Source organism: Salmo salar, chromosome ssa16 (assembly GCF_905237065.1).
Source record: "Salmo salar chromosome ssa16, Ssal_v3.1, whole genome shotgun sequence".
In the NCBI taxonomy this organism is placed as follows: Eukaryota; Metazoa; Chordata; class Actinopteri; order Salmoniformes; family Salmonidae; genus Salmo; species Salmo salar.
The window spans coordinates 50,740,203-50,758,631 of NC_059457.1; the positions used below are offsets into that span (position 1 = coordinate 50,740,203).

The 18,429-nt window shown below is 43.8% G+C and overlaps 1 protein-coding gene across 4 annotated transcripts in view; it reads right to left on the reverse strand.

Annotated features, from left to right (window-relative positions):
* Window positions 1-152: 152 nt before the first annotated feature.
* Window positions 153-18,429, reverse strand: part of LOC106574138 (PEX5-related protein) — a 180,177-nt gene continuing 161,900 nt past the window's right edge. For 3 of the 4 annotated variants that reach the window (XM_045697394.1, XM_045697396.1, XM_045697395.1), the window contains 3 exons: window positions 6,278-6,440; window positions 4,920-5,077; window positions 153-4,563 (listed from right to left, as the gene is read on the reverse strand). In XM_045697394.1, the coding sequence (XP_045553350.1) occupies window positions 4,362-4,563; window positions 4,920-5,077; window positions 6,278-6,440 (523 nt within the window). In that variant the 3' untranslated portion in view covers window positions 153-4,361. The remainder of the gene's footprint in view (window positions 4,564-4,919; window positions 5,078-6,277; window positions 6,441-18,429) is intronic. The other variant, XR_001321480.2, reaches the window with a different exon arrangement.

Sequence of the window (18,429 nt, forward strand, 5' to 3'; positions counted from 1 at the left end):
TTTGTATTTTATTATAAATGAGGTGGTTGTGATTTAGTAGGAAAGGAGAGCTGCAGTATAAAGTATCGAACAATGTAATACATACACCTTGGTAGACATGCAGTCGATGCAATTATAAAAATATATATTCAAAAACAAATATAAAGAGACACTTTGAATATATTACAAGTTTATTTTAAAAGAGAACTTTCATATCATATGTCTGAAAGGTGTTGATGCTTGACTAGTGTTTTAGGTACATCGGGAGAGAATTTATAATGCATTGTTAGTACACTGTAAAGTATTTCATTTTTTTAAGGCATCAAAAATATTAATAGATCTATTCATAGTTGTATATCAGCTATAGAAACAAACCAGAGTAAACCAGCGGGGTACAATGAAATGTATCGTACACGAGACACAGAGCAATTATTGAAAACTGTAGGACCTAATGCTATTACAGAAAGCGCTGTGGTCGTTCAGTTGTACACACGCCTGAGAGACTTCAAGGTAATGCAACTGTCACCAAAGGATCCGAAACCCTTTTAGCCAAACGGTTGGCGTGCGGGCCGAGGCCTGCCCTCGGTTATCAGTTAGAGAGCACTACTTTTGGTTTCTCTCCAGATTCACTGCAAATGTTTTGTTATTGTATGTTGTGCACAATATACAATAGGTATGTTACATTTCATAAAATGAAGACGATTTAAAAGTGGATTGTAAACATTGCTATGTAACATCATGCTATATTTTGTTTTTAGAATTAGGGGAAAGAAAAGCACTGCATGCATGAAAATAAAAGATCATTCAAAATGAAGCATAGAAGATCTAGCATGCATTCAACCTGGAGTATGTTAGGTGTAGCTAGGTCATCACACCTGAGAAGGTCAACTGTTCTAGAAAAGGTACTTTGTCATCGGGCATCCTAACTCAACACACATCAATATAAATTCTACAGTAATATATATATATAGTTGGTAGGCCAATAATTCAAAAACTGTTAAAAAAATAATTTAATCTTCTACATAACTACTTTATTTTTGTTCAAAAAGCACAGGCTTACTAGACCATAAGAAATCAGAGTGATTTTGAAGAAATCACAAGGTACAGTAAATCCTGGTTTCAGCATTGTACTACAGTGTATATGCTGCTGACAGTAAGGGCAACTAGGAGGCATGGGGACAGAAAACATTTTCTGTAAATTATACACTTTGGAATAAAAACAATTCTGTTCTCAATACTATTTTCCATATAAATCTACAGTATAGAGTTCTCAGCCATCGTTCTATGAATCACTAAGGAGTAGCCAATCATGATCGCAGTGACGATCATGATTGGTTACAACTAGATCTCAACCGCACTTGCTCGCTGGGTGGGTTGAGGAGAGTGGGAGTGAAGGAATATCAGCTTGTTGGGGTAGTTGGGCAAGAGACTAAATGGAAGGATGCCATAACGTGTTGGCCCAGTTGCCTTTGACGTTGTACAGTTTGACGTTGTGTTTTCTGGTCTTCAAAGCTAGCCTCCTATGCAGATTGCCAGCAACGTGCACATATGTTCTGTGTCTCTGCAGTTGGCTCTGGCTCCTTGATGTTTTAAACATCATGGCAGCAGTGATTCCATACACAAAAGACTTCTCTGTTTTCCTCCTCTTGCGTTTGCTACTGGACTGTTCCAACCCTTTCCCTGTGTGGAAAAATAATATTCATTACGTTTTCAGATCATTTGAATGGAATAGATTCAATACAAACGAAAAATGAAATTAATCTGTTGTTCATTTACATTTAGCCAACAAGGGGACCACTCTGTAAACTTGAATTTGGGTATGGTGGCATAACAAGAAGGTCTTTAGGAGAAATTCAAAGTCAATTTTCAGCAGATGGCAGTAGTAGAACATGAATCTGACATTACAGCCCCCCACCACTCTCTACAAGCCAGCCTCAACCGAATGTGTGGAGATGAGTTTGAAATGAAATTAACCTCCTTTCCACACCAAGGTTACTAAACCTGAAGGCTTTGGCTAGTGTGAATGGTAGTTTCCATGTGTTCTCGTCTGCATGGAATTATTCGCCCCATTGACTTTCTTTCTAAATAACGTCTAATATTTCTGCTAACGAGCCAAACCTTTCCCTAAATACCCATAAACTTAAATGGAGAATGAAAAGTTCTTAGTCATAAAGCAACAACTGGCCAACTCTTTTTTTTGTTGTTGTCTTCTGATAGATTTCCCCAATCCCCTTGGCTGATACAAACCATGCATGACATCAAAGCGTACAATTTTTGGAAGATTAATTGTCATGGCGATGGTGTCTCTGCCAGACCCTGATAGCATTCTCTCAAAGCAAAGATAGAGTTTTCCTTTTGGTTCGTTGACTCAGGCAGGGACATTGACTCAGGCAGGGGCATTGACTCAGGCAGGGGCATTGACTCAGGCAGGGACATTATATAATTAAAAATGGCAGTATAAAACTTGACCTTTTGCATAGGATCCTTGAATCAAACACATTTCTTCGGTCATACAGTAGGCCCGACAGGTTAACACGCCAGTGCAATACTACAGTAGTGGTTGTCTTGCTACAGTACAGTGGTGGACATGATGGTGGCATGCATTTTCCAGAGTGACTTGCAAACTAACATCTGTGACGCTTCTAGACTACTCAGCCATCTAGCGACTAAGCACACTACTCAGCCATCTAGCGACTAAGCACACTACTCAGCCATCTAGCGACTAAGCACACTACTCAGCCATCTAGCGACTAAGCACACTACTCAGCCATCTAGCGCCTAAGCACACTACTCAGCCATCTAGCGACTAAGTACACTTAAAGGGATAGTGTTTAGAGTAGAATTCTCTCATAGTAGGGATCTTGTAGAGTAGTAGTCTCTCATAAGAGGATATAGTTATTTTGACTTTATTTCAGGGCATATTTTGGTAACACTTTAGAGTAGTAGATACTGTGGAATGTATGACATTCATTAGTATGACAAAGAACCTCCTACATAAAACGCTTGTATGGGAACAAGTCGATATGTCACTGTATAAACTAGGTAAAGCTGACGTTGACATTTTTTTTAAACAATTTTTTATTTATTTTACCTTTAACTAGGCAAGTCAGTGAGCTGTCATGAGCTGATGTCATGTTTTATAACCTTTTACGAAGTGGCCTTTGTGCTGCCTTTGATAAACAATACAGCTTATTACACAAAGATTCTGTGTTCTAGAAAAGAGTGTAAGGCCTCTAAAATCCATTCGCTACCACGCTTAATCCTTTCATGTAGTCATTAGTCATGTGACATGAGTGGATAGTTTTAAAGGTCATCCCAGCCATCACCACCAACATGAACAGATTCAACAGGAAGTGTTTTCTGACACGTGTGAAGTACATTACCAGGTCTGAGGGAAAAATACGGGTCCATCTTGTCCAGCTAATGTGTGCTTCTCTCAAACCAGTTAGGGTAAAGTGAAATGAGCTGGAAACACCACAAAACATGAAGAATTCGGAGGATGCCAGGTATTCGAGGAAGTCAAAAGTGAATCTGAAAATGGCTTACATTGGTTGCCATAAAAATAGTGTAAATCAATTTCGTTTTAGCATGCGTTTCAGGAAAGGCTTTACAATCTCTCGTTTCATTAAGATAAGAGGAAATTATCTCTTTTTCAAAGTGCAGAGTCCAAGAAAGGAAAGAAAGTTTTAAGCTTTTGTTAGGTTCAGGCAAGTGCCACCGAATCCATTTAGGAACATGCTTTAGTTTCCATGCAGTGTTGTTCCTTCCAGAAACGAGGATAAAACCAACCCCCCAAAAAAGAATATTGATTCTCTGCTGAAAACTGTCTCCGAGTCCCACGGTTTATGGTGTAGTCTTTATTGATTTTACTCACTAAATCCTTCCTTTAGGTCAGTGTGATAATCCGGACACTAAAAGTATCTGGATGAGGAAACCGTTCTTGTCAAACCTCAACACTGTTCAGCAAAAGCATTCTCAGCATTTCTCTTTCTCTCTCTCGCTCAGTTCCAATGAGTTAGTTTTAATTACTGTGTTCTCTAAGGCATTACTTGTACAGTCTTTGCCCGTCCTTGTGCTCTTCGGGGAAATCACAAATTGCAGTGCAAATCCATCGCAAAATAGACTCTTCGAGCACATACAGTACTCAAGAAGACTGCAGAGGTACTGAGGAGTAGTAAAGATTTTGTAGTGCTTGCCAAAATAGACCACACACTCGTCATTATCTGGACAAAACAGCTCTTTCCAACTGTACACTTTGGGTTTTTGGCATTTGGTAGGAGTGTAGAGACTCGTCTCCAAGGCCTGTTGGTAGGAGAGAAGAGGCTTGTCTCCAAGGCCTGTTGGTAGGAGAGTAGAGACTTGTCTCCAAGGCCTATCTCCACTCACATGTCCAGGTTGAACGCTTTCATGAGGAGGTCCAAGTCTCCGATGTTGGCTGCCTGGAAGAGCTCCGGCTGGTCCATCATGGAGAGAGCTATCCGCAGGGCGGCCCAGATGTTCCCCGACATGACCTGGTGCGAGAGCTGCTGACTGCAGCTCTTCCTCTGCAGACTCAGGGCTGTTAGGAAGTTACTGGCCGCCTCCCTAAAAGACAAAGGGAAGGTTTGACCAAAGGGAGAACCATGTGATTAGTTTGCTATCATGATGACCTACATTAAAGCGACTGTTACTAGGTTCAGGCCTGATGTGTTTGATACGTTTTCAAACAGGAACTTTGCTGTTACTTGTAACATTATAGTTGGTTGAACTTCATACAACTGTAAGAGATAGCATTATTAGGCTCAATGTTACTCAGTGTCCCCACCTCACCTCACTCCACTGACTCCACCAGAGCAGAAACTCAAAGCTCTCTGCTGCGGTGCCAGGTGCTGTTTTAGAGAACACCAGCTGGCTCTTAGTTAGACCCCCCCCCCAAGCCCCCCAACCCCCTGCTCACCCACCGGTGTGCTCCTAAGTTGATGCAGCTGATGCCCAGGTTGTAACGGGATCTAATGAAGCCCGGCTGGAGCTCCAGGGCTCGGGTGTAGGCCTCTACCGCCTCCTCGCTGCGGTCCCCGTTTGCCAGCGTGGCCCCCAGGCGGTTCCACAGCAGGTAATCCTGGAGGGGTCATACAGGGGGTAGGAGTCAAAGCCGGAGGAACAGAATGGTGACATGTAGGATAGTGGTTGGTTTTGACATTTGGTTTCAGACAGTGTTGTGGTCTGTGAACCCAGCCACTGTCGACTGAGATGTTTGTTGAAAGGTTTGTGGTCTGTGATTTCTTTTTTTCTCCATCCGATGCTTCTTCTCTACAACGGTTTAGCATTGTGACATATTTCGTGTTAATGCTAATTGTTGTGTACTGTAATGGGAAGTCCAATCAGAAAGGGACAGTACCTGCTTTGGTAGAGAAGATTTGCAAATAAAATGAAGTTGAATTTTGTCTGCGATTAAAAACGGACGGCAAGCTTGGAATCAACACAATATAACATTCATGAGAGGAGTGCATAATTTGCCAGTTATTCCCCTGTATCTTTTGTGTGTTAATGACTGTAATGTAGCTACTGTGGTGTGATGGTGTTTTTACACACATCTTATTTTTATTTTTTTTACACACTTTTTATCTGAAAACACACCCTGTGAAAACACACCCTGTGAAAAAACACCCTGTGAAAACTAAGCTAAGTTTAAGTTCCAAGGATCATTTGAGGATGGTTCGGTTACATCACTACGTCCGTCCTTGACTCCATCGTTATGTGTCTCCCACCTGGGGGCAGATCAACATATACAGGGATACGGTGCAGCAAGCCTTTTGTGCGAAGCAGCAAGCTATCATGATCTCCACTTGTATTCAGCTCTAAGTTGTCAGCAGGGGAGAGGGCATTACCAAGTCAAATGTAGAGGGGGTGGATTTAGCAGCCACTGCTGTGGGACAGGGTTAAAGGATAGTGGTTGGAGCTGCACCAGGCAGATACTAGTGCAGGGAGGGTGAATCAGATGGGAGTTCATGAAACTGGATTTCTCAGCTCAAAGCTCTCCAATTTGGATGCAGTGTTTCAGTGTTGTGAGACAGTACAGTGCGTCTCAGTGAGATGCAGTGTTTCAGTGTTGTGAGACAGTACGGTGCGTCTCAGTGAGATGCAGTGTTTCAGTGTTGTGAGACAGTACGGTGCGTCTCAGTGAGATGCAGTGTTTCAGTGTTGTGAGACAGTACGGTGCGTCTCAGTGAGATGCAGTGTTTCAGTGTTGTGAGACAGTACGGTGCGTCTCAGTGAGATTGACAATCACAGTGTTTGTGTGTTTACACTGCCGTCTTACCTCTGGCCGCACTGTCAGGGCAGCATTGAAGGCCTCCACAGCTTTGTTGAACTCCGCGCTAATGTTGAACAACACACCCAGGCCCGTCTGCAGGTCCGGGTCGGTGTCCCTGTTGTTCTGGGCTGCCTCCAGAAACAGATCCTTTACCTCAGGCAGTAGAGAGCTGTGGGCAGACACACTGGACTTAGAGTCTATAGAGAGTAGAGACACACTGGACTGAGAGTCTATAGAGAGTAGAGGAACACTAGACTGAGAGTATAGAGTAGAGACACTGGACTGAGAGTAGAGACACACTAGACTGAGTAGAGAGTAGAGACACTGGACTGAGAGTACAGTGTAGAGACACTGGACTGAGAGTAGAGAGTAGAGACACTGGACTGAGAGTAGAGAGTAGAGACACTGGACTGAGAGTAGAGAGTAGAGACACTGGACTGAGAGTAGAGAGTAGAGACACACTGGACTGAGAGTAGAGAGTAGAGACACACTGGACTGAGAGTAGAGACACTGGACTGAGAGTAGAGTGTAGAGAGACACTGGACTGAGAGTAGAGTGTAGAGACACACTGGACTGAGAGTAGAGAGTAGAGACACACTGGACTGAGAGTAGAGAGTAGAGACACTGGACTGAGAGTAGAGAGTAGAGACACTGGACTGAGAGTAGAGAGTAGAGACACATTGGACTGAGAGTGGAGACACACTGGACTGAGAGTAGAGAGTAGAGACACACTGGACTGAGAGTCGAGACACACTGGACTGAGAGTCGAGACACTGGACTGAGAGTAGAGACACTGGACTGAGAGTAGAGAGTAGAGACACACAGGACTGAGAGTAGAGAGTAGAGACACACTGGACTGAGAGTAGAGACACACTGGACTGAGAGTAGAGACACACTGGACAGAGTCGAGACACTGGACTGAGAGTAGAGACACACAGGACTGAGAGTAGAGAGTAGAGACATACTGGACTTAAAGTAGAGACACACAGGACTGAGAGTAGAGACACACAGGACTGAGAGCTCATAGAAAGTAGAGACACACTGGACTGAGAGTAGAGACACTGGACTGAGAGTAGAGAGTAGAGACACTGGACTGAGAGTAGAGACACACAGGACTGAGAGCTCATAGAAAGTAGAGACACACTGGACTGATAGTAGAGACACTGGACTGAGAGTAGAGAGTAGAGACACTGGACTGAGAGTAGAGACACACTGGACTGAGGGCAGAGAGTAGAGACACACTGGACTGAGAGTAGAGAGTGGAGACACTGGACTGAGAGTAGAGAGTAGAGACACTGTACTGAGAGTAGAGACACTGGACTGAGAGTAGAGACACATTGGACTGAGAGTAGAGACACTGGACTGAGAGTAGAGACACTGGACTGAGAGTAGAGACACACTGGACTGAGAGTAGAGAGTGGAGACACTGGACTGAGAGTAGAGACACACAGGACTGAGAGTAGAGACACATTGGACTGAGAGTAGAGACACACTAGACTGAGTAGAGAGTAGAGACACTGGACTGAGAGTAGAGACACTGGACTGAGAGTAGAGAGTAGAGACACACTGGACTGAGAGTAGAGACACTGGACTGAGAGTAGAGACACACTGGACTGAGAGTAGAGAGTAGAGACACACTGGACTGAGGGCAGAAAATAGAGACACACAGGACTGAGAGTAGAGACACACTGGACTGAGAGTAGAGACACACAGGACGGAGAGTAGAGAGAGAGAGAGAGAGAGAGAGAATAATTTTGTTATATAAAGCTTAATAAAAAGGCTACTAAGCTACCAAACTGCTAGGACAGAACTGACCTGGCTGCAACTTCAATTAACACTGAAGTGAGAGGTGTGAAAATTCTTGAGCCTAACAATGGCAGGAGACTTTCACAGCGCCTCCCACCCAAATGCTGAGGCTTTTGAAGCCCCCATGGCTTATCCCTGTGCTGTGGTCATTACAATACAGTCCAGCAACACTATTTGCTGACCGCTACAAAGAGGGGAACGTAAGCAACTTCATTTTTCACACAGACCATCCCCTGGCATGGCACAGTGCTATAAGAGTACACTACCCCTATGTCAAGAGAGAGGGTATTGGCCCAGGGTGGAAACTCAGAATACTAGACATTGAGGAAATTAAAACAACCTCTGTCAATGTGTCTGGGACAGTAATGGTGCAGGGCATCCTCATGCATTTCCAGCAGGACTTTTACGGGATCAAAGAGAAACCACAGCAGGAAAATCTCTCTCTCGGTGACGACTCCCCCATCCTGCATGAGTCTGATCACACCTTTTCAAATGGTCCTGCAGACAAGGATAGACACCCACCCACAACTGCACTGCTCCTCCATCATTGAAAGGGATACATTCACAGAGCTGGAGAGAGACATGGTGGAGCTCACAGAGCTAGTACACAAAATCCAGACAGAACAAACCCATAAAACAGACGAACACCCCCCCCAAGACCCGGCGGGCAGAAGGTGGAGATGGATGGCTGTCTGGGAGAGCTGGCTGCTCTACGGACTGAGGTGAGAGAACTTAAAGAGGCACACATGGCACTGAAGGACGAGGTCAGAAAGCTGAGGTGTGACAGAGAGCAGGACACTCCCCCAGAGAAGCCAGCAGAACAGCACCTCAGACCACAACACAACAATGGGACACACAACACAGGACCCACCAACCCAACAGACCCCACCCCATCCTAACAGCCCCCCTGTCAGCTCCCCTGATAGCTCTCTTGACAACGCCCACACATCCACTGAGGACACACAAAAGCCAGAGATTGTGCTCCTCATTGACTCAAATGGCAAATACATTCAAGAGGATAAACTTTTTCCCAAACACAAGGCATGCCCTGGAGCTGTTGTCAGAGGACAGACTAGGGTCCCCCAGCCACATCATAATTAACACAGGCACAAATGACCTGAGGGCCCAGCAGGAAAGGGTGGCCACAGCACTCAAGGGACTGATTGAAAAGGTTACCTCCAACCTGCTACCACGAAAGACGTTCACCCTGCCACCATACAGTGGGTGAATGCAAGCATTTCACGAGACTGTACCTCAAAACCTAATGTCTACCTGGCCCACCACTCTACTCTGGACCTGAACAGCCTTTATGACCAGGTCCACCTCGACAAGGCAGAAATCCCAACTTTTGCCAGGATCCTGAAGGACGTCGCCCTAAACCGTAGCCACAGCACCTCACAAAGGAGCAACGGACACCCCGCCTAGACCAGCGAGACCCCCTCCTGAAGGACCTGCACAGAGAGAACTGACGCCAAGAGGACCTACACCCAGATCACAGCATCACCAGCCACACCTCAACCAGCTAATAGCAAACCCTGGCAACACCCTATTAACACCCTATTCACACTATAACCCCTATTACTAGCCTGTTCAACCTCTCTTTCATATCGTCTGAGATTCCCAAAGATTGGAAAGCTGCCGCAATCATCCCCCTCTTCAAAGGGGGTGACACTCTAGACCCAAACCGCTACAGACCTATATCTATCCTACCCTGTCTTTCTAAGGTCTTCGAAAGCCAAGTTAACAAACAGATTACCAACCATTTCGAATCCCACCGTACCTTCTCCGCTATGCAATCTGGTTTCAAAGCTGGTCATGGGTGCACCTCAGCCACGCTCAAGGTCCTAAACGATATCATAACCACCATCAATAAGAGACATTATTGTGCAGCCGTATTCATCGACCTGGCCAAGGCTTTCGACTCTGTCAATCAACACATTCTTATCGGCAGACTCAAAAGCCTTGGTTTCTCAAATGACTGCCTCGCCTGGTTCACCAACTACTACTCTGATAGAGTTCAGTGTGTCAAATTGGAGGGCCTATTGTCTGGACCTCTGGCAGTCTCTACGGGGGTGCCACAGGGTTAAATTCTCGGGCCGACTCTCTTCTCTGTATACATCAATGATGGTGATTCTATGCTCCACCTCTACGCAGACGACACCATTCTGTATACTTCTGGCCCTTCTTTGGACACTGTTAACTAACCTCCAGACGAGCTTCAATGCCATACAACTCTCCTTCCGTTGCCTCCAACTGCTCTTAAACGCTAGTAAAACTAAATGCATGCTCTTCAACCGATTGCTGCCCGCTCCTGCCCGCCCGTCCAGCATCACTACTCTGGATGGTTCTGACATAGAATATGTGGACAACTACAAATACCTAGGTGTCTGGTTAGACTGTAAACTCTCCTTCCAGACTCACATTAAACATCTCCAATCCAAAATTAAATCTAGAATCGGGTTCCTATTTCACAACAAAGCATCCTTCACTCATGCTGCCAAACATACCCTCGTAAAACCATCCTACTGATCCTTGACTTAGGCGATGTCATTTACTAAATAGCCTCCAACACTCTACTCAACAAATTGGATGCAGCCTATTACAGTGCCATCCGTTTTGTCACCAAAGTCCAATATACTACCCACCATTGCGACCTGTACGCTCTTGTTGGCCCTCACTTCATACTCGTCGCTAAACCCACTGGCTCCAGGTCATCTACAAGTTTCTGCTAGGTAAAGCCCCACCTTATCTCAGCTCACTGGTCACCATAGCAGCACCCACCCATAGCACGCGCTCCAGCAGGTATATCTCACTAGTCACCCCCAAAGTCAATTCCTCCTTTGGCAGCCTTTCCTTCCAGTTCTCTGCTGCCAATGACTGGAACTAACTGCAAAAATCACTGAAGCTGGAGACTCATATCTCCCTCACTAGCTTTAAGCACCAGCTGTCAGAGCAGCTCACAGATCACTGCACCTGTACATTGGCCATCTGTAAATAGCCCATCCAACTACCTCATCCCCATACTGCATTTATTTATCTTGCTCCTTTGCACCCCAGTATCTCTACTTGCACATTCATCTTCTGCACATCAATCACTCCAGTGTTTGATTGGTATATTGTAATTACTTCGCCACCATGGCCTATTTATTGCCTTACCTCCCTTATCTTACCTCATTTGCACACACTGTATATAGACTTTTTCTACTGTATTACTGACTATATGTTTGTTTATTCCATGTGTAACTCTGTGTGGTTGTATGTGTTGAACTGCTTTGCTTTATTCTTGGCCAGGTCGCAGTTGTAAATGAGAACGTGTTTTCAACTACCTACCTGGTTAAATAAAGGTGAGAAAAAATGAGGGAAATAAGTGTTTGACCCCCACTCAATCAGAGTGGGGGTCAATCTTTCTGAGGCCCCCCTCAGACCTATGCCCCTTCTACCCCCCCCGTGCCCCTCACCCCTGCAGCAAGGACCTCAACATGACAGCAGGACATATGCCCAGGCTGTGAGCAAAGCAACAGGCCCAACCCCCACTATTACACCTGCCCAAGCCCCATCTTGCGACCTAAGAGGTATGTTACAGATGCTCAACATGCTCTGCTCACACCTACTGTGATGGTCTGGGCCTAAACCACACAAAACAACACTATACACTATGGAACACAAAGCTTTTACTATCTCATCCTGGAATATATACATGGTCTGAGGTCATCTGCCTTTGGCCTAAAGAGCAGGAACCCATACTTTATCAAAGAAATTGGAAATACAGACATTGTCATCCTACAAGAAACATGTTATAAAGGAGCTGGACCCACTGGTTGCCCCCCAGAGAGCTGGTAGTCCCATCCACCAAACTACCAGGTGTGAAACAGGGAAGAGACTCAGGGGGCATGCTAATTTATTATAGAGCAGACCTAACCCACTCTATTAAATTAGTCAAAACAGGAACATTTTATATCTGGAAATGAATAAGGAAATGAGGAAAAACTCAGAGAAAAATGTCCTCATGTGTGCTACCTACAGTGAGGGAAAAAAGTATTTGATCCCCTGCTGATTTTGTACGTTTGCCCACTGACAAAGAAATGATCAGTCTATAATTTTAATGGTAGGTTTATTTGAACAGTGAGAGACAGAATAACAACCAAAAAATCCAGAAAAACGCATGTCAAAAATCTTATAAAATGATTTGCATTTTAATGAGGGAAATAAGTATTTGACCCCTCTGCAAAACATGACTTAGTACTTGGTGGCAAAACCCTTGTTGGCAATGACAGAGGTCAGACGTTTCTTGTAGTTGGCCACCAGGTTTGCACATATCTCAGGAGGGATTTTGTCCCACTCCTCTTTGCAGATCTTCTCCATGTCATTAAGGTTTCGAGGCTGACGTTTGGCAACTCGAACCTTCAGCTCCCTCCACAGATTTTCTATGGGATTAAGGTCTGGAGATTGGCTAGGCCACTCCAGGACCTTAATGTGCTTCTTCTTGAGCCACTCCTTTGTTGCCTTGGCCGTGTGTTTTGGGTCATTGTCATGCTGGAATACCCATCCACGACCCATTTTCAATGCCCTGGCTGAGGGAAGGAGGTTCTCACCCAAGATTTGACGGTACATGGCCCCGTCCATCGTCCCTTTGATGCGTTGAAGTTGTCCTGTCCCCTTAGCAGAAAAACACCCCCAAAGCATAATGTTTCCACCTCCATGTTTGACGGTGGGGATGGTGTTCTTGGGGTCATAGGCAGCATTCCTCCTCCTCCAAACACGGCGAGTTGAGTTCATGCCAAAGAGCTCCATTTTGGTCTCATCTGACCACAACACTTTCACCCAGTTGTCCTCTGAATCATTCAAATGTTCATTGGCAAACTTCAGACGGGCATATATATGTGCTTTCTCGAGCAGGGGGACCTTGCGGGCGCTGCAGGATTTCAGTCCTTCACGGCGTAGTGTGTTACCAATTGTTTTCTTGGTGACTATGGTCCCAGCTGCCTTGAGATCATTGACAAGATCCTCCCGTGTAGTTCTGGGCTGATTCCTCACCGTTCTCATGTTCATTGCAACTCCACGAGGTGAGATCTTGCATGGAGCCCCAGGCCGAGGGAGATTGACTGTTCTTTTGTGTTTCTTCCATTTGCGAATAATCGCACCAACTGTTGTCACCTTCTCACCAAGCTGCTTGGCGATGGTCTTGTAGCCCATTCCAGCCTTGTGTAGGTCTACAATCTTATCCCTGACATCCTTGGAGAGCTCTTTGGTCTTGGCCATGGTGGAGAGTTTAGAATCTGATTGATTGATTGCTTCTGTGGACAGGTGTCTTTTATACAGGTAACAAACTGAGATTAGGAGCACTCCCTTTAAGAGTGTGCTCCTAATCTCAGCTCGTTACCTGTATAAAAGACACCTGGGAGCCAAAAATCTTTCTGATTGAGTGGGGGTCAAACACTTATTTCCCTCATTAAAATGCAAATCAATTTATAACATTTTTTACATGCGTTTTTCTGGATTTTTTTGCTGTTATTCTGTCTCTCACTGTTCAAATAAACCTACCATTAAAATGATAGACTGATCATTTCTTTGTCAGTGGGCAAACGTACAAAATCAGCAGGGGATCAAATACTTTTTTCCCTCAATGTATATCCCCCGAATAGAATCCCCACACTTTAACAATGACAGATTCTCCATCCTAGAGGGGGAGGTCAATAATTTCCAGGCTCAGGGACATGTACTAGTCTGTGGTGACCTAAATGCCGGAACTGGACAAGAACCTGACACCCTCAGCACACAGGGGGGCAAACACCTACCTGGAGGTGGCAGCATTCCCTCCCTCTGATGCGCCCCCAGACACAACTACGACAACATAACCAACAAAAAACGGGTCACAACTCCTGCAGCTCTGTCGGCCGCTGGGTATGTTCATAGTCAATGGTAGGTTCGAGGGGACTCCTACGGTACGTACACCTATAGCTCATCTCTTGGCAGTAGTACTGTAGTATACTTTATCACTGACCTCAACCCAGAGTCTCTCAGAGTGTTCACAGTCAGTCCACTGTCAGAGGGCAGCAAAATCACACTCCACTTCAACAGAGCTATGCTCAATCATGAGGCATCAAAGCCAAAGGAACTGAATAATATTAAGAAATGCTATAGATGGAAGGGAAATAGTGCAGAAATCTACCAAAAAACAAATAGGCAACAACAAATTCAATCCCTTCTAAGAATTTAAAAAAACAACCTATCCAACCCCCAGAAAAAACCTGAGCCTACGCCTTCCCTATGGTGAATCACTAAAACAATACAGAAATACACTACTGAAAAAGAAGGAACAGCACGTCAGAAATCTGCTCAATGTAATTGAAGAATCCATAGAATCTAACCACTTTTGGGAAAATTGGAAAACAAAAAAAAAAAAAATGAATGGATAACCACTTCTATCTTTTTGTCTCTATAACAAAGAACAAACAGCAAATCATATACATGGTCAAATACAAATCTTAGAATCAACTATTAAAGACTACCAGAACACACTGGATTCTCCAATTACATTGAATGAACTACTGGACAAAATCCAAACCCTCCAACCCAAAAAGGCCTGTGGGATTTGGTATTTTATTAGGATCCCCATTAGCTGTTGCAAAAGCAGCAGCTACTCTTCCTGGAGTCCACACAAAACATGAAACATAATACAGAATGACATAATACAGAACTTCATTAGACAAGAACAGCTCAAGGACAGAACTACATACATTTTTAAAAAGGCACACGTAGCCTACATATCAATGCATACACACAAACTATCTAGGTCAAATAGGGGAGAGGCGTTGTGCCGCAAGGTGTTGCTTTATCTGTTTTTTGAAACCAGGTTTGCTGTTTATTTGAGCAATACGAGATGGAAGGAAGTTCCATGCAATAAGGGCTCTATATAAAATACTGTATGTTTTCTTTAATATGTTCTGGATTAGGGAACTGTGAAAAGACCCCTGGTGGGATAAGTGTGTGTGTCAGAGCTGTGTTTAAGTTGACTATGCAAAGAATTTGGGATTTTCAACACTGTTTCTTATAAAATGAAAAAGTGATACAGTCAGTCTCTCCTCAACTCTTAGCCAAGAGAAACTAGCATGCATACAGTCGTGGCCAAAAGTTTTGAAAAGGACGCAAATTAAGAGCAAAACGTGCTACTCTGTTCTCGGCCAGCTGCAGCTTAACTAGGTCTTTCCTTACAGCATTATACCACACAACTGGACAATAATCAGGATGAGACAAAACTAGAGCCTGCAGAACTTGCTTTTTGTAGTGTGGTGTCAAAAAAAGCAGAGCAACTCTTTATTACGGCCAGACCTCTCCCCATCTTTACAACCATTGAATCCATATGTTTTGACCATGACAGTTTACAATCTAAGGTAACGCCAAGTAATTTTGTCTCCTCAACTTGTTCAACAGCCACACCATTCATTACCAGATTCAGCTGAGGTCTTGCACTTAAGGAATGATTTGTACCAAATACAACGCTCTTAGTTTTAGATGTTCAGGACCAGTTTATTACTAGCCACCCATTCCAAAACAGATGGCAACTCTTTGTTAAGGGTTTCACTGACTTCATTAGCTGTGGTTGCTGATGCGTATATGGTTGAATCATCAGCATACATGGACACATGTTTTGTTTAATGCCAGTGGCAGGTCATTGGTAAAAATAGAAAAGAGTAGAGGGCCTAGAGAGCTGCCCTGCGGTACACCACACTTTTCATGTTTGACATTAGAGACGCTTCCATTAAAGAAAACCCTTTGAGTTCTATTAGATGGATAGCTCTGAATCCACGATATGGCAGAGGTTGAAGGACAAAGACTTTCTCTAGGCTCAGATTAAAAATATGACAGATAGGAGTGGCTATAGAGTCAGCTACCATCCTCAGTAGCTTTCCATCTAAGTTGTCAATGCCAGGAGGTTTGTCATTATTGATCGATAACACACATTTTTCCACTTCTCCCACTAACTTTACAAAACTCAAACTTGCAATGCTTTTCTTTCATTATTTGTTTTTTATGCATGAATACAATTGCTCACTGTTTGTTGTTGGCATTTCCTGCCTAAGTTTTCCCACTTTGCCAATGAAATAATCATTAAAATAATTGGTAACATCAAAATGGTTTTGTGAAAGATGGAGTTGAATTTGTCTTTCTGCCAATAATTTCATTTAAAGTACTCCAAAGTTTTTTTCTATCATTCTTTATATCATTGATCTTGGCTTCATAATAAAGTTTCTTCTTCTTTTTGTTGAGTTTAGTCACATCATTTCTCAATTTGCAGTAAGTCAGCCAGTCAGATGTGCAGCCAGACTTATTAGCCACTCCTTTTGCCCCATCTCTTTCAACCATACAGTTTTTCAATTCCTCATCAATCCATGGAGCCTTAACAGTTCTAACCATCAGTTTCTTAACAGGTGCATGTTTATCAATAATTGGAAGAGGCAATTTTATAAATTCATCAAGTGTAGAGTCTGGATGCTCCACATTAATCACATCAGACCAACAAATATTTTTAACATCATCCACATAAGAGTCACAGCAAAATCTTTTGTATGATCTCTCATACACTATTTTAGGCCCAGCTGTTGGAACTTTGGCTTTCCTGGATATAGCCACTATATTGTGATCACTGCATCTAATGGGTACGGATACAGATTTAGAAGAAAGTTCTGCAGCATTAGTAAAAATCTGATCGATACATGTCGATGATCTTACATTTACATTTACATTTTAGTCATTTATCAGACGCTCTTATCCAGAGCGACTTACAGTAGTGAATACATACATTTCATTTTCATTTCATGCATTTAAAAAAAAATATATATATTTGTACTGGCATCCCGTGGGAATCAAACCCACAACCCTGGTGTTTCACACACCATGCTGGTGTTGCAAACACCATGCTCTACCAACTGAGCCATAGGGAAGCCATCTTGATCCTGAAGTGTTTGTAAACACCCTGGTAGGTTGATTAATAACCTGAAACAGATTACAGGCACTGGTTACAGTAAGAACCTTCCTCTTGAGCGGACAGCTTGATGAAAACCAGTCTATATTCAGGTCCCCAAGAAAGTAGACCTCTGTTTAAATCACATAGACGATCAAGCATTTCACACACATTATTTAGATACTGACTGTTAGCACTTGGTGGCCTAAAGCAACACCCCAAAAGAAAAGGCTTTAGATGTGCCAAGTGAACCTGCAACCACAACACTTCAATAACACTTGACATAAAATATTCTCTAAGCAATACAGGAATATGGCTCTGAATATATATATTAACTCCTCCCCCATAAGTATTTCTGCGTCTTCTATAAATGTTATATCCTTGTATTGCTACTGATGTATCATCAAATTAATGATCTAAGTGAGTCTCAGAAATGGCTAATATATGGATGTTAGCAAGTCATTGATTTCATGAACCTTAGAAATAAGGCTACATATATTAATATGGGCTATTTTCACCCCTTAGCTTATCAGAGATAGACATAATACTGAAAAGAGAAAACAAAGCAAGAAAACATATATACATTCAGCAGCCCATTACTTATTGGGGAGTGTGTGTGTGTGTGTGTGTGTGTGTGTGTGTGTGTGTGTGTGTGTGTGTGTGTGTGTGTGTGTGTGTGTGTGTGTGTGTGTGTGTGTGTGTGTGTGTGTGTGTGTGTGTGTGTGTGTGTGTGTGTGTGCGCGCGTGCGTGCGTGCGTGCTGCGGGGTTGAATCTACGAACCCATAGGCTTGGCTCTGTCATCCGTTCCAGGCTTCTGGGAGGGTGGGTGGACAATGAGCATGTCATAGCGGATGTACGCAATGTCCCCATGTGCTCTGGCAGCTTTCATGGCTGGGATCAGTTCTTTCCTCTTCTGGCGCACAGCTTCAGGATAGTCCTTGTTGAGGAAGATATATGTTCCTCTCAAGTTCTTGGCTCTTTCCAGAACAGCTACCTTGTCCTTGAACCTTAGGAAATTGACCACTATCGGCCTGGGCCTATTACCTGGGCCGGTGGTGGGTTTTCCAGTCCTGTGGGCGCGCTCCACCTCAATCTTCCTGTAGTCCATCTTAAATTTCTCAGAGATAATTTCCCTCACTTTGTCCTCATACTCCATCCAGGTCTCATGTGGAGATTCTGCAATTCCGTCCACAACCATGTTGTTTCACCTTGATTGTCCCTCGAGATAGATAAATCAGACTGTCATTGCTATCATGGATTCCCAGACAGAACTGATGTCCTCTCTCAATGACTTACAGATTGCTGTCAACTTGCCGTCCTCTTGCCATCTGTAACGGTTGTCCAAAGGAGTAGACCAAGGTGCAGCGTGGTAAGTGTTCATCTTGATAT